Source organism: Pan paniscus, chromosome 12 (genome assembly GCF_029289425.2).
Source record: "Pan paniscus chromosome 12, NHGRI_mPanPan1-v2.0_pri, whole genome shotgun sequence".
NCBI lineage: Eukaryota > Metazoa > Chordata > Mammalia > Primates > Hominidae > Pan > Pan paniscus.
Window position 1 is genome coordinate 30,862,767 of NC_073261.2, and position 14,894 is coordinate 30,877,660.

Consider the following 14,894-nt stretch of genomic DNA (forward strand, 5'->3'; position numbering starts at 1 on the left):
GGCAGGAGACTGAAGGGCCAAAGGAGTCTAACTTCCTCCATCATTCCTTTTTCTAAGCATATCTAATCCTATTCATGAAGGCAGAGCCCTCATAGCCTAATCACCTCCAAAAGGCCCCACCTCTTAATACTATCACATTTGTAATATTTGATTTCTGGAGGGGATACATTCAAACCATAGCAGATGCTCATGAAACTAGAAACAGTGGCTAATGCCAGAGAAAGAAGCTGAGGATCTGGGAAGTCTTACTTGTGGATTTTACGTTATATGTTCCATTCCCACATGTAAATAAATGAGTTAATTGAAATGGAAGAAAATGAAGAAAGATGGAGAATTGTGTCATAGAACAATGGACAGCAGTCATAACATAATGGGTGAAAACAAAGCTCAAGTACATGAGGATGATTATATCTTTAACGGTATCTCGAAGCTGTAAGAGATCATCAAGTCTTGACTTCTATGTTAAAAAAGAAAGAAAACTGATGACCCATATTTAAACTGAGGCATGTGACATTTCTGCTCTACTCAGCACTCTTCACTCATCTAACAAAAATTCATTATGGTTTCTTATGTTCCAGGCACTGGGCTAGGTGTTTAAGGAAGACAGAGGGAGGAAATAAAAATTTTTATAAAACAGTCTTTGTCCTCAAGCAGCTCACAGGGCAGAGAGAACCTGACAGAGTAGAGACTTCATGAAGAGTGGGGATGGGAAGGGCATTCCCTCCACACGCATCCCTGTCCCACCTCGGAGATTTCCTCCTCAGAACGCTACCTCTTACTGCTTTCCTGCCTCACTCTTTCCAGCTCCCAGTTTAGAAGGTGTTTCCTCAGAGCACCCTTGCTGACCTCTCAAGTCTGGTGAAAGGCCCTTCTCACTGTTGCCTGGATGCCCTGTGTGCTCCTGTCATGCACACAACACAGCATAGTAAAATGCCTGGTGTATGTGTTTGTCTTTTCAATACTCTGAGCTCTGCTCATTGGCAAATCTCAGGACATAGCACAAGATGTGGCCCCTAAAAGTTAACTGAATGAACGAATGGAATCACTGGTATCTCTTTAGCTTGAAGAATAGAAAGCCCTTGTAGGACAAAGACGATTGGGAGAAATGTGAAGTCTGGCGTGGACTCTGTCAGAAGGCAGAACTGAACCAATGGATGGAAATAGAAGAGAGAGACTTCGGTTTCACATCAGGAATGATATCATAGTCAGAACTCACCACACACATAATAGGTTAGATGAGGGAGGAGGGAGTCCTTCATTGCAGGAGTTTTAAAGGTGAATACAAGAAATGGGAGGCACTTGGCCTGGCGCGGTGGCTCAGGTCTGTTAATCCCAGCACTTTGGGAGGCCGAGGCCGGTGGATCACAAGGTCAGGAGTCAAGACCAGCCTGGTCAAGATGGTGAAACCCTGTTTCTACTAAAATAGAAAAATTAGCCAGGTGCAGTGGTGGGCACCTGTAATCCCAGCTAATTGGGAGGCTGAGGCAGAAGAATCACTTGAACCGGGGAGGCAGAGGTTGCAGCGAGCCAAGTTTGAGCCACTGCACTCTAGCCTGGGCGACAGAGCAAGACTCCGTCAAAAAAAAAAAAAAAAAAAGAAATGGGAGGCACTGAGTTTCTGGCTCAGTTTGTGATGCCAGAAATACAGAGATGACTGATCAGTAAAATCCACTAGAAAGTGTGTGACAGGTTTCTTTTTCCTTATATTTTTCTTTTTTAAATACAAAAGTAATACCAGCCCACTGAAAATTTGAAAAGTATATGGCATTAAAAAGAGAAAAATAACATCTGATAATCCAACAAGATAAACTCTCTAAAATTTCTTTTTTCTTTTTAAATGAATATAGTTAAGCTTGAAATAGAATTTTAAATTTATCTTGATGTTTTACTCAACAGCGGAGAAGCATCTTTTATGTCATTATTTTAAGTCACAAGCACTTTTAGTGATGATGATTAAAGAACCATTTGCTTTTTCCTTACTGTTCCCTGTTTTTAGATTTTTGGCTAGTGTCTAATTTTTCCCTGTTATAAATAATGCTGAGATGAACAGAATATGTAGATTTCTAATAATTTGCAAATGAACAGCATATGAAAAACATGGGCAAAAATTTTGCAGTTATAATTACTCAACACAAGTTTTAAATAAATTACTTTTATTTTGAGCGTTCATTCTTACATATGTTATAGGAAGTAAGTAGGAAGCATTCCTTACTCCTTAGAATTTTGTTTATAAATTAGTGATGAATTGGAAAGGGTAGCTTGCCCCTGGAATTCTCTGATAAGCACAGGTGATGAGGAAAATGGAGAAATCCAAGAATTCCTTTCTTTCCTTAAAAGTAGTCAGCTTTAAGTGCAGTGCAGGCGTGCCCTCTAGCGGCCAAATAAAAAATAAATACGGGAAACCTTCAGCCATGTAACAATCGCACGTCCCCATCTAGTGGCTAACGTCTGTAAATGCAGCTTTTCTAATCACAATAACGAACGTTACTTGATTTATATTTGTCTCATGAGGTGAAGAACTGGGAGGAATCTTAGAGATCACGTATTTCAACTTCCTCACGGAGTGGCATGCAGGCAGCAGCCTTGGGAACCCCGATTGCCCCTCCTCACACCTGCCCATCACAGGACTTGGGCGACGGGGTGATGAAGTCAGGCTGTGGCCCCAGCGGCGCCACGAGGCCGAAAACCGGCGCTCAGCCTCATCCCGGTGGCTGCAGAGTGCCAAGCGCCAGGTCCTGCGCTCTGGGCGTGGGTCAGGAGCAGCTGGCAAGGGCAGCGCAGCCTGTGGGCCCTTGGGCGCGGCCGGCCGCAGCTCCGGGAAGCCACGTCAGCCCACGGGCGCTGCAGCTGCAGCCGCCACCAGCACATGGAGCAGGGGTCCCCGAGGATTGGGAATCCCCGACCAGGCCTGCGCCTCCAGCCGCGCGGACCCCGGGGCCAGCCTGGCCGCGGCAAGTCAGGCAGTCTGCGGCAGGAGCGCCGGGCATGGGCTTCGGCCGGGGGTGCAGGAGGCGCGCACCCTCCGGCCTGATGGGGGCGCACTCAGGGCCCAGGAGGCCATCCCACGGGAGCCCCGCCAGCCCCCGCCGGAGCCCGAGCTGCAGTGCCGCCTGCAAGTGGTGCCCTGGCTGCAGCTGTGGCAACCCCGGATCCCGTCCTCCCGCCTCGCACCCATCAGCGCGGACCCCGGGGGCAACGCAGTGGCGATGTCGGGCTGTGGGCCCAGCGGTGGCACCAGGCGGAGAAGCACCACTCAACCCCATCCCTGGGCTGCAGAGGGCCCAGCGCGGGGGGCTCCGAGCGTCGGGAGCCTGTGGAAGAGAAGAGCGCGCGGGCGACAGTTGAACAGGCCCTGGGGCAGGGCGCGCCTCGCGCTCCAGGGAGCCCCGCCAGCCGGCGGCACCTCCGCAGCAACCGCCGCCTGCACTGGGCGCGCGAGAGCTGCTAGGGCGGTTTCTCTGCCTCGGGCCTGTTGGGCAGGGCCGGCTAAGGTGCGCGTGCTCGCTGGTTCTAACCGTTCTGTTGGGCGTTTCTGCGGAGAGGCGGGAGGCGCTGAGAGTCTGTGCGAAGGTCCGTGGACAGACTGCTTTACCCGTTGTTGCTCTTCGGAGGCGGCGATCCCCGAAGGCGGCGATCCCCGAAGGCGAGCTGAAATACGGCTGCAGGCTACAATTTGCAGCCGACGATTATGGAAGACTACGAGCGGGAGAGGTGGCCCACCCTCAGGGAGCGCTTGTGCTCGGATGGCTTCGCATTTCCCCATTACTACATTAAACCGTATCATCTGAAGAGGATCCACAGAGCTGTCTTCTATGGTAATCTGGCGAAACTGAAGTACCTTCTGCTCATGCATTATGACCCCAATAGGAGAGACAGGAAGGAAAGGTAATGGGGGCCGGGAGCCGGGGCTGCGGGAGGAGGCCTGTGGATGTGGAGAAGTACCCCTTTCCAGGCTGAGGGCTGCGGGGCGGATGGTCAGGGGCTCGGGGTATGGACGGGGGATAGGGGGTGCCCGGCTGGGGTGGGAGTGAGTGGAGCGGGGCCTGGGGAGTGGGGGTATATGGGGTGGCGGGGTGTGGAGTGAGTTGGGGGATGGGAGTGGGGAGTAGGGGGTGCATGGGGTGGGGGCGTGAATGGGCTGAGGTGGATGGAATGAAGGCTTGGGGGGTAGGGGCGTGGACGGTGTGGGGTGGGGAGATGGGGTGAGGGTTCAATGGGATAGAGGACTGGAGGTGAGGGTGAGGTGTGGGGGTGAATGGGGTGGCGGAAAGGGGTGCAGAGGTGAGGGGGGCGAGTCCTGTCACCAAAGGGGCTGGACTTTCTTTCCTGGCAGGCTCAGCCGCACCTGGGATGCGGAAACCTTGGCGGGGGCGAGCACCCAGGTCATTTTCACAAGCAGCAAAACAAAAACAAAACTTCAGCTGGTTTCCAATCACTCACCATGCTGCTTCTTTATAAATCATTTTAAAGTGATTTCACTAATAAAATTCAGCATGTACAGCGTTTTATTTTTAACGTGCACATTTTAAAGTATAATGTTACATACATTATGGAAAGGTGCATAATGAGAGAAATCATTTCCATAATATATCAACTTCCTGGCTAAAAATTCTTTGGATAAAAATCCAATATTTATTTGATATCAATGGACACCTATGTCAATTTGGTTTTCACTGAGGGACCTTAGAGGGAAACTTTGAAGTGGGAAGACGGTCTGTGTTCTTGAATAGAAAGACACATTTTTCTAAAGTTCTGAGCTCTTTCTGTGTTTATAAATTTTACATAATCCAAATAAAGTTATCAAAGTGTTAACATTTTTGAATTACTCATGCTGTCTTTTACTATTGTGACGACATTAAGAAAACTTTTGAAATGGAGTCAAAAAAGACTTGCCTTTCTAGATATGAAAATGTGCTGTTAATTTCCACAAGTTATTTACTAACAGCTGAAACAACAAATCAGTGAACGGAACAGGTTAGAAAATCCAGGAACACACCAATATGTGTAAGAATTTATTAGGTTGGTGCAAAAGCAATTGCGGTTTTTGCCGCAATTAGGAGTAATGGCGAAAACCGCAATTGCCTTTGCACCAATCTAATAGAATTGGATAATGGTGACATTTCATATTAGTAGGAAAAGATGAATTACTCATAAATGAAGTGCCTGCTAACTATTTGGAGAAATCTGGCTAGATTTTTATGTCACAGAAATAAGTTCGTTATGGAATGTAGATTAAAAACTTTAAATGCACAAAATAAGAAAGATAACAGAAAAAAACACAAATGCCTACTTATATTGATACATGTTTATATTTCTACAAATATCACAAGCACACATTCTGAAGGTCGATTTAGCAAAATAAAAAAAATCCAGTTTATAAGAAAAAATTAACAAAAGACAATATGTGTGTATACATATTAGATAAAAAAGTGATTTTCATTTTACAGAGAATTCTTCAAATAAACAATAACTCTCATTTAAAATAGAGCAAAGCATTTATTTTTCAGATATTCAAGCAACCTATGCACATGGGAAAAAATATTTAGTGTTCCTGGGAGGAGAAGGTATTTAAGTTAAAAAAAGAATGAAATACTGTTTTCTATCCACAAGTTTGTGAGGGTAAAGGGTAGCAGTACATATACTGCTGTTGAAAGTTTACATTTCTGATGACTTTTCAAATAGACAATTTGTTGGTAAGTATCACACTGTAAAAATGTATGTGCCCTTCACCCATCAATTCCATTATACTAAAATATCTCTAGGAAATAGAGATACATGCAATTTGTTTTTATCAGCACTGCTTAAAATAGCAGTGTATTTGGAAAACCCCTTATAATGGATTTTATAAATTTTATAAATTTATCAATAAATTTCAGTGCATCCATAGGATGGGACAATATGGGACCTTTGCAGATGTCAGTAGATACAGACGTATGTTGAGGTGTGAAGATGTACTCTGAAAAAAAGTTGGTTTGATTATACATACACACAAACAATCTATGGTGTTTGTAAGCCAAATATGTGTACAAAATATAACATTTCTTCTTTTCTGGCAGGGGTATTGTGATATTTTTTCTTATCTGTAATGTATAAATGATCAGCATGTTTAAAACTTCTAGTAAATGTTTTTTATTAATGAAATTATCCTTGGGAAAAGAAGAAATATAAATCTTGCAAAGAAAAAAATTCTCAGTTTCTATTTTATTATTAATTTCTTCGTTTGTTTGTTTATTTTTGAGATGGAGTCTCACCCTGTCGCCCAGTCTGGAGTGCAGTGGCATGATCTCAGCTCACTGCAATCTGCCTCTCAGGTTCAAGTGATTCTCCCACCTCAGCCTCCTGAGTAGCTGGGATTACAGGTGTGCGCCACCATGCCCAGCTAATTTTTGTATATTTTAGTAAAGACAGGGTTTCACCATGTTGACCAGGCTGGTCTCAGACTCCTGACCTCAGGTGATCCCCCCGCCTCGGCCTCCCAAAGTTCTGGGATTACAGGTGTGAGCCACTGTGCCTGGCCTTATTTTTATTTTTTTGTTTATTGGTATCTTCTGTGAACTTTTAGCCTCTTCAGAGGCAGAGGGAATATTTTTATTTGTGCTTGATTATTTTATTATGCATAGATTTTAGTATATACATAGGTTTTTATTATAGTTTTATTACATATAAGCAAACAATTTTAAATTAATTATTTTAGTTTATCAGTGTCCTCATGAAAATGAAAATGAGCAAATATAAGTGATTATCACTATTCCAAAAGCACTGCTTTAATTTATGTTTTTTTATAATAAACTTCCCAACTGTATGTATGCATTCTTTCAATCCAGTTATTCATCAAGCATAACCTGAATACCTATTATGTAGCAGACACATTCCACCATCTCTCAGGACTCTTCCACCCTTAACAACTTCATGTTTACCTGCCCAGCCTGAGCAAGCTGAGATTTAAAATGGAAGCATTAGGACTGAATCCCAGTTGGATCTTTTATTCCTTTATTTTTTTTTTAAACAAAAGCAATTCTGAAGTTAGAAAATAGTGAAAGATAACCTTTAACTGCCATTTCAGAAACTTATGACAGTCTCAAATACTACTATTAATCGTTGCAAATACCTAATTTACACAACATTCTGTAAGTATTGAAAAAAATGAGCCATACCTATTCATTTGAATCCTGAGTTTTCTTTGGATTATTTTTTTTGAAAATTGAAGTAAGAATTACTTTGTTTTAAAAATTTGTTGTTGTTTTTTTTTTTTGCCTTCTTTTTCCACAGTACTTTATTTAGGTGCCAATTATATGAGTAGAACTGCCTGTTCTATGAACTGTATCCCACTTAATGTAAGGCATCACGGATTGGGTGATGCCACATTACTTTATATATCACTAAGATAATGTTTAAAATGTTGCCAGTTATAAATGTAATAAATAATGAATTGTAAACAGTATTCCAATGTCAGGAGATGTTAATATATAAGAGAATAGTAGCTTATATAAGAGAATAGTGAGAAAATGAGCATCTGAGAATGACTGAAATACAATGATACATCTAATCTTTAATAGATACCTCAATGTAGATATGATTGTATCATTTTACTTAATTAAAATGTCTTTGTAAGTAGTAATATCTAAAAATTATTGAGCTGTTATTTGTGTTAGAAAGTGTTCTAAATGCTGTGCATAGATTCTTATGTAAGCATCACAGCAGTGTTCTGTGGGCTAGCTACTATTCTCTTACATATTTTATTGATAAGGAAATTGAAGCAAAGAAAGGCTAAATAACAGCTAAGTGACAGTGCTTACAGTAAATTTTAAGCCCCAATTAAACTGAATCCAAAAGCCAAGGCTTTTCTATTAAATAGCCTGCTCTTTCATTAATATGGTAATAAGCGCTAACAAATGTTGTACTTTCTTCACAAGAAAATTACATATTTGTTTTGAAGACAGAGAAATAACATACTAATTAATGCTTACAGTTACATGTTTTAAAAAGTCCTGTCACTCTCACAGGACTGCCCTACATTTGGCCTGTGCCACTGGCCAACCAGAAATGGTACATCTCCTGGTGTCCAGAAGATGTGAGCTTAACCTCTGCGACCGTGAAGACAGGACACCTCTGATCAAGGTACATAGTAGCTGACTCTTTGAGCATGAGATGGATTTGGTTGAAGTACATAGGATAAAATGAACTTATCTCATTGGAATACCACCATATAACTAGTAGGAAATCCTACGGAGTGTTTATTTTGATTTTTCAGTATTTGCATGTTTCTTGGTCTAATACTGACAGGCTGTACAACTGAGGCGGGGGGCTTGTGCAACTCTTCTGCTGCAAAATGGCGCCGATCCAAATATTATGGACGTCTTTGGAAGGACTGCTCTGCACTACGCTGTGTATAATGAAGATACATCCATGATAGAAAAACTTCTTTCACATGGTGCAAATATTGAAGAATGCAGCAAGGTATAGGTCAACCAATGTTATTTTCAAACTATCTGAAATGCATTTATTTTAACATTGACACATGTAAGGGTCAATTTTTCATATTTGGAAGCTCAAACATTCCTTGAATGAAAATATTTTGAAATGCCTTAACTGTCTAAGATTTTACTTTAAATATTGGAACTTTTAAAGAAGCATTATAGGGAACAGCTTTTTTTCATGCACTTATGGTAAATAACTATAAAAACAAATGAATTACAATAAATTTATAATTCATGACAACTGAATTTGGGAAAGGTAATAGTTAAGTGTTTTTCCACTAAATTAGTTTTTTTCTAATCAGTGTGAAGTGACACAGGAAAGTAAAATTGTCCCTTATAAATAGGCTTTATTTTAAATTTCAAAGAAAGTTAAAGAATTTCACAATAAATGTACATCTTGTTGCTGTTGACAAGTGTTGTATGTGAAGGTGATTTCATTTGAAAGTGATTCCTCTGTGGAAAGGCTTAAGAGGGAAAAATGAAGAAAAGGAGAGCAATCAGAAATGCACAAGCTAATTTGGAAATTAGGTAATGAGGGAAAATACCGTGGAGAGGGTTTTTGTGTGTTTTGTTGTTTGTTTTCAATTTATATGTTTAGACAAGGATCGCTTCAGTTTTGGGGATGATTATTCTTACTTTGGGAAAGAGTTTGTGAGTTGTGAAATTGCCCAGGGATCAATTTTGGTAGGACTCTGAGGAAACCAGGTTGGCAGTGAATAGTGGTGATGAAGCAGCACCCAGTTCAGCAGAGAGAAGAACACATAATTAATGGACATTATTCAATTCTGGCAGAAACAGCCACTCAGATAAGCATCTAAACTCTACTCTCAAGTCCAGAATGTCTTGATGGGCAGGTGGGAGATACGGAGCTTATAAATAGTAAAATCAAGTTGGATTTTGAGCTTACTAGTCTCTTCCCTACCCCTACCCAGGAAAAGTAAATGAAGTCTTCAGTGAATGGCTCTATCTTTTGCTCTTTCCTCTTTTCGGCCAAATCCCAAATGATAAAGGGAATTTGCCACGTGGGTGAGAAATGAGACTGAAGCGATTATCAACTGTGCTGGTTCGCAGTTAGAATTGTGCATGGCAGTAACCTGGGGAAATTAAAAGCAAATCTCTAAGTCTAGGATATCCCCTGAAGATTTTAATATAGTAAATCTAATATTTACTATTAAATATTACTGGACATGTATGTTTTAAAATATTTCCTTGAAGCTGGGCATGGTGGTGCCTCTAGCCAGAGCAACAGATTAAGACACTGCCTCTAACAGCAACAACAACACAACAACAACAACAATAAAACATTTCTTGGGACACTGATACGCTGCTGGTTAAGAACCACTGAATAGATAAGTGTAATATAAATTCCCGTATCTCAAACACACAAAAAATCTCTAGAAGAGCTGGAGATAGGTGCTGCTTCCTTTAAATTTCTCCTTTCCAATAATATTGGCCTGACTTTTACCTGTCTCTACCTCTGTGGTTGGGAAGTGAAAAGGACTATTATTTGCAGTATCTATCAGCATGAGAATAACACCTTTTCTTTGCCACCATCACTTATTCACTGCCATTCATAGGGTCATTAGAAATTTGCTATTGTGGACTCTTTTAATAAGTAGAGACTGACTCTTTCAGGACTCTGAGTCTCTTTGTTATCATTCTGGTGATTAGGTCAATACATCATTATTAAAAGCGGGGTTCTCTCAATTACAATAGCAAAAAATTCTAAACCTTTTTTTAAAGCTGAAGCTCTATTATGGACTGCCTCAGTATGTCAGTTAAGTACATAGAACTGTGGCATAATCAGGATAGCAGTTTTAAACACTGAAAACCATGAAGTTAGTAAGAATACAGAGAATACATATAGGTCATTATTAGAGCTTTAATTGATAAGCCATTGTATTTTTATTTCTGATTTATATTTTACCTAAAATAAAAAAATTAGGTTACAATATAGAAACTAGAATTATAATTTAATATTATTTTAATAATTTCTTTGCAGCAGTCCTATGAACTAATTATCCATTTGGTGAACAATCTGCGAAAATTCAACATAAATTATAAATGAATGAATGTTGTAAAAGTGCTCAAAGTGGGTATTAAGACTCTTAGTAACAATTTTTATGGCATTCTTGGGCCTATTTTGGAAAAAAAAATCTGAAACTAAAGAAAGGAAGTATTTTACATGAAAATACTTGCTTTATATACAATCCCTTGGAGACATATCCATAGCAAATATAAAAATACAAGGTCTATAGTCCAAATGTGTCCCATAGATGTGTTTAGTTTGCGTCTACAAATTGTCTCAACATGGAAGGTTTAGGAGACTCGTGCACAGATCTGGATTCCAGGCTTCTCTTCAAGAATCCAATCTGGTGTCCCTTGAGCCTATCTCAGGTTTTGGATGCTGTGCAGAGGTTGACCCTTTCTATGAGGCATGTGGTCTCCATTTTGCTACTGTGCCTACCTAGGTACTTCACTTCCTCAGGTCATCTCCCTTGCCTCTGTAGGGATGACTTTACAAGCCCTGTTTTATAATATATTTTAGTAAATATTTCAAGGTTTTTAAGACAGTTTATATTTATTTAAATATAGAGTCTATATTTTATATAAATCCTTTGGTAATCGGGTTGAACTTTTGAATTTAGATGGTGGTGTTTTATAAACTATTTATCTTTATACATACCATAAATAATCATCTTCCCATTAGAATGCATGTAAGCTTTTTAAGGTGAATCATGGTATAGTTGCATAGGTTATGCATATTGCAGACAACATTATATTTTTCTCTTCAGCATTGCCTCCTAAAAATGCAAGTGATCGGCCGAGCGCAGTGGCTCACGCCTGTAATCCTAGCACTTTGGGAGGCAGAGGCAGGTGGATCACGAGGTCAGAAGACTGAGACCATCCTGGCTAACACGGTGAAACCCCCTCTCTACTACAAATACAAAAAATTAGCTGGGTGTGGTGGCACACTCCTGTAGTCCCAGCTACTCGGGAGGCTGAGGCAGGAGAATTTCTCGTGCTTGAATCCGGGAGGCGGAGGTTGCAGTGAGCCGAGATGGCACCACTGCACTCCAGCCTGGGTGACAGAGCGAGACTCCATCTCAAATAAATAAATAAATAAATAAATAAAAGATGCAAATAATTTAGTGGCTTTCATTATGCTATAAATAATTCATATAGGTCATTATTAGAGCTTTAATTGATAAGCCATTGTATTTTTATTTCTGATTGATATTTTACCTAAAATAAAATAAGTTAGGTAAGAATTAATTGGAAACTAGAATATAAATAAATTTTTAAAAGAGTTATGTACCAGGGTCCTAAGATTATAATTACATAAATATTTGCATCAGGGTCCTAAGATTGTAATTGAGAATAACATTTCATACAGAGCTTTCTGACAGCTAAGATAAAAATATTACTAGAGAAAACCCATGGACTATTTAATAATAAGCAGTGAAAGTTCACTCGAAGCCTATCTCTATTAATTCAGAGCCTGGCTCTCTGAATTAAAAAGAGATAGGCTTCAAATGAACTGTCAATCGTGTCAGGATCTCAGATGACAATGTCAGGTGCTCAGGTGTTCAGGAGCTCCTGACATTGTCACCTGAGATTCTCACACCATCGATAGAAGAGAATGAGGCAAGTGTGTGTCACCCAGAGGAAACCTCCACCTTTACTGGTAAGCTCTCACAACTGTATCCGTGAAACTCTCATTTCTCAAATGTTAACATTCTCCAAAATAAGTATTTACAAATAGGGATTAGGTGAAGTTCAAAAGATTTCTCAAATACTAGACACATAATGCACAGTTTTGTAACATTTTTCAAACATGGGTGATCATGGAGTCTCTCTTTTGGGGTATAATGTTCAAATTCTGGTAAAGTAAATATCCTTTGGAATATATTAATAGTTTAAGAAACACCGCTCTATAGATAATAATTTAGATCATTAATAAAAATACCTGAAACATTTATTACTGTGTCTTAGAGTTTGAGGACATAGAGAAAAAAATACAGCTGCTGCCCTCAAGAAGCTCTTGGTTCAGGTGGGAAACAATTAAATCCTTGAAACATGCCATGCTAAATGCTGGGACAGAAGCAAAGATTCTTGGAACTGGGAAATGTTTGAAGCGAGTTTTGGAGATGACCAGAGTTCTTGTGGTGAGGCAGAGGAGGTTGTTTCCAGGGGAAGGAGCAGAACATAGAAAAGCACCGAGGAGGGAAAAGAAAGGGACTACCTCTTACGACCTTTCAATTGTATATATTGAAGCTCACAGGATCTTACTTACATAAGGTTTTCATTTCAGTTGATAAATATGTAATTTTGTGATTATAAATTGTTGCTCTTATTTTAAAGAATGAATATCAGCCACTGTTACTTGCTGTGAGTCGAAGAAAAGTGAAAATGGTGGAATTTTTATTAAAGAAAAAAGCAAATGTAAATGCCATTGATTATCTTGGCAGGTACAGACCTTAGTTCTTATTGTGTTGTTTTTAAACCTGAGTGTCATTTTAGAGTGGTAGCAGTCACTCAAGTCACAAATATTACATTAGTAAGAAGACTAACTTTTAATTATTGGGATATAGTGAGAAATATCAACACAGATCATCACTTAGGTAGAAAAACAATTATTTGGACTGAGTAACATAAAGAACAGTGTATAGCAGGATTCGTCTCTCTATATAGACATTATACACATAAAAGGCTTCTATATATAGAAAGCTCTGTATATTGATAGATGTTTGTTATTTGTAATATGATGTGGTGTTATTTACAATGTAATAATGTGATGCTTTTGATTGTATGATCTTACATTAGCTAAAGGGGTTTCATGTTAGTTTTTCATTTCTACTGTGTTTTGATGTTGTTTTTAATTGATATGGGGAGGGGGAAAAAAGATAGCTTTAAATGGATAAAACTTAACTTCAATGAAGACAAGCTTTAGGTTCACACAGGACTGGGTTTAATCCCTAGCTTTCCCACTTGCTAGATGTGTGACTTTGGTAACATTACTTATCACCAAGTATGTTTTCTTCTGTGAAAAGGAGGGTAATAATATATCCTTCAAGGGTGGTTGTGTGTAAGTAACATTATATATATATAATGTTAGAATGTCCAGCTAACAGAGCAAGGTGCTGATGTTTTGGAAACAATGGCTGAGCATATAATATATATACACACATATGTATGTAAGAATATAATGTAACTAACATCATATATAATATATACAATATATATTTTATAGATAATATATAATATACTATATATTATATATTTTATAGATAATATATAATATACTATATATTATATATTTTATAGATAATATATAATATACAATGTATATTATATATTTTATAGATAATATATACTATATATATTTTATATATATGTGATATTACTTATACACAACCACTCTTGAAGGATATATTATTATCCTCCATATATATATAGTGTTTAATTAAATGCCTAGCACATGCTTATCAGCATCGTTAACTGAAGCTATGACTACTACTATTAGCATTCCTATTAATATTATTGTTTTAAGCCTGCAGATAGCTCTTATCTGACCCTTCAGCTGATTTTGCATTATAATGTATAGTATCAGACTAGGGAAGAAATGAATAATTTTTCACTTAAATTTGCCTACTGTAGATAGGTGGCCTGAGCATAGTTTCTTGCCCATCAAAGGACTTTAAGTTAGCAACTTTATGTCATACCACAGTGGGACAAGAGGCTTCCTTTTTGTTCCTTGCTTTTAACCTTTGTGGTAACTTGCAAAGATAAACCCTTGAGCACCCAAGATGCTTGTTTCTTAGTATATGTAATTGGGTTAATTCTACATGGACAGGCAACATATTAAGTTGATAAAGTATATAAACTTAGCTTTTAAAATGTCATTAAAGTTTTTAATTACCTCTCTGTTATTTTAGATCAGCCCTCATACTTGCTGTTACTCTTGGAGAAAAAGATATAGTCATTCTTCTTCTGCAGCACAATATTGATGTGTTTTCTCGAGATGTGTATGGAAAGCTTGCAGAAGATTATGCCAGTGAGGCTGAGAATAGAGTGTAAGTCTTTACATAAAAAGGCTAATGAACACTAAATTGAAGTTTAAAATAATTGTAACAATTGCATCTTATATATCAGGTGAGATTGCATAGTTTGGTTCAAGTAGTTTTCAAGTGACAAATTTTCAAGTTTTTAAGTTTTCGAGAGTTGTGCAACTTCATCAGCCAGAAATCAAGAAAAAGGCTAGATAAGGAGCAGTAGGTGCAAGATTCTTGATATTGAAACTTTCAGGACTTTTCTCCTTAGGGATTCCAATGTTGTCCATTTTATTTCCAGTATAACCCCTATGCATAGGGTAAAGTAGTTTCACATCTTTGATTTTTCTAATTAGTTATTTGG

At 38.9% G+C, this 14,894-nt stretch overlaps 1 protein-coding gene across 3 annotated transcripts in view; it reads left to right on the forward strand.

Annotated features, from left to right (window-relative positions):
• The first annotated feature begins 2,551 nt into the window (after positions 1–2,551).
• Positions 2,552–14,894, forward strand: part of LOC103785882 (ankyrin repeat domain-containing protein 36A-like) — a 132,795-nt gene continuing 120,452 nt past the window's right edge. For 2 of the 3 annotated variants that reach the window (XM_063594781.1, XM_063594782.1), the window contains exon 1: positions 8,327–8,457. In XM_063594781.1, the coding sequence (XP_063450851.1) occupies positions 8,448–8,457 (10 nt within the window). In that variant the 5' untranslated portion in view covers positions 8,327–8,447. Of the gene's footprint in view, positions 3,886–8,003; positions 8,119–8,283; positions 8,458–12,842; positions 12,950–14,416; positions 14,555–14,894 lie in introns of those variants that run through there. The other variant, XM_063594779.1, reaches the window with a different exon arrangement.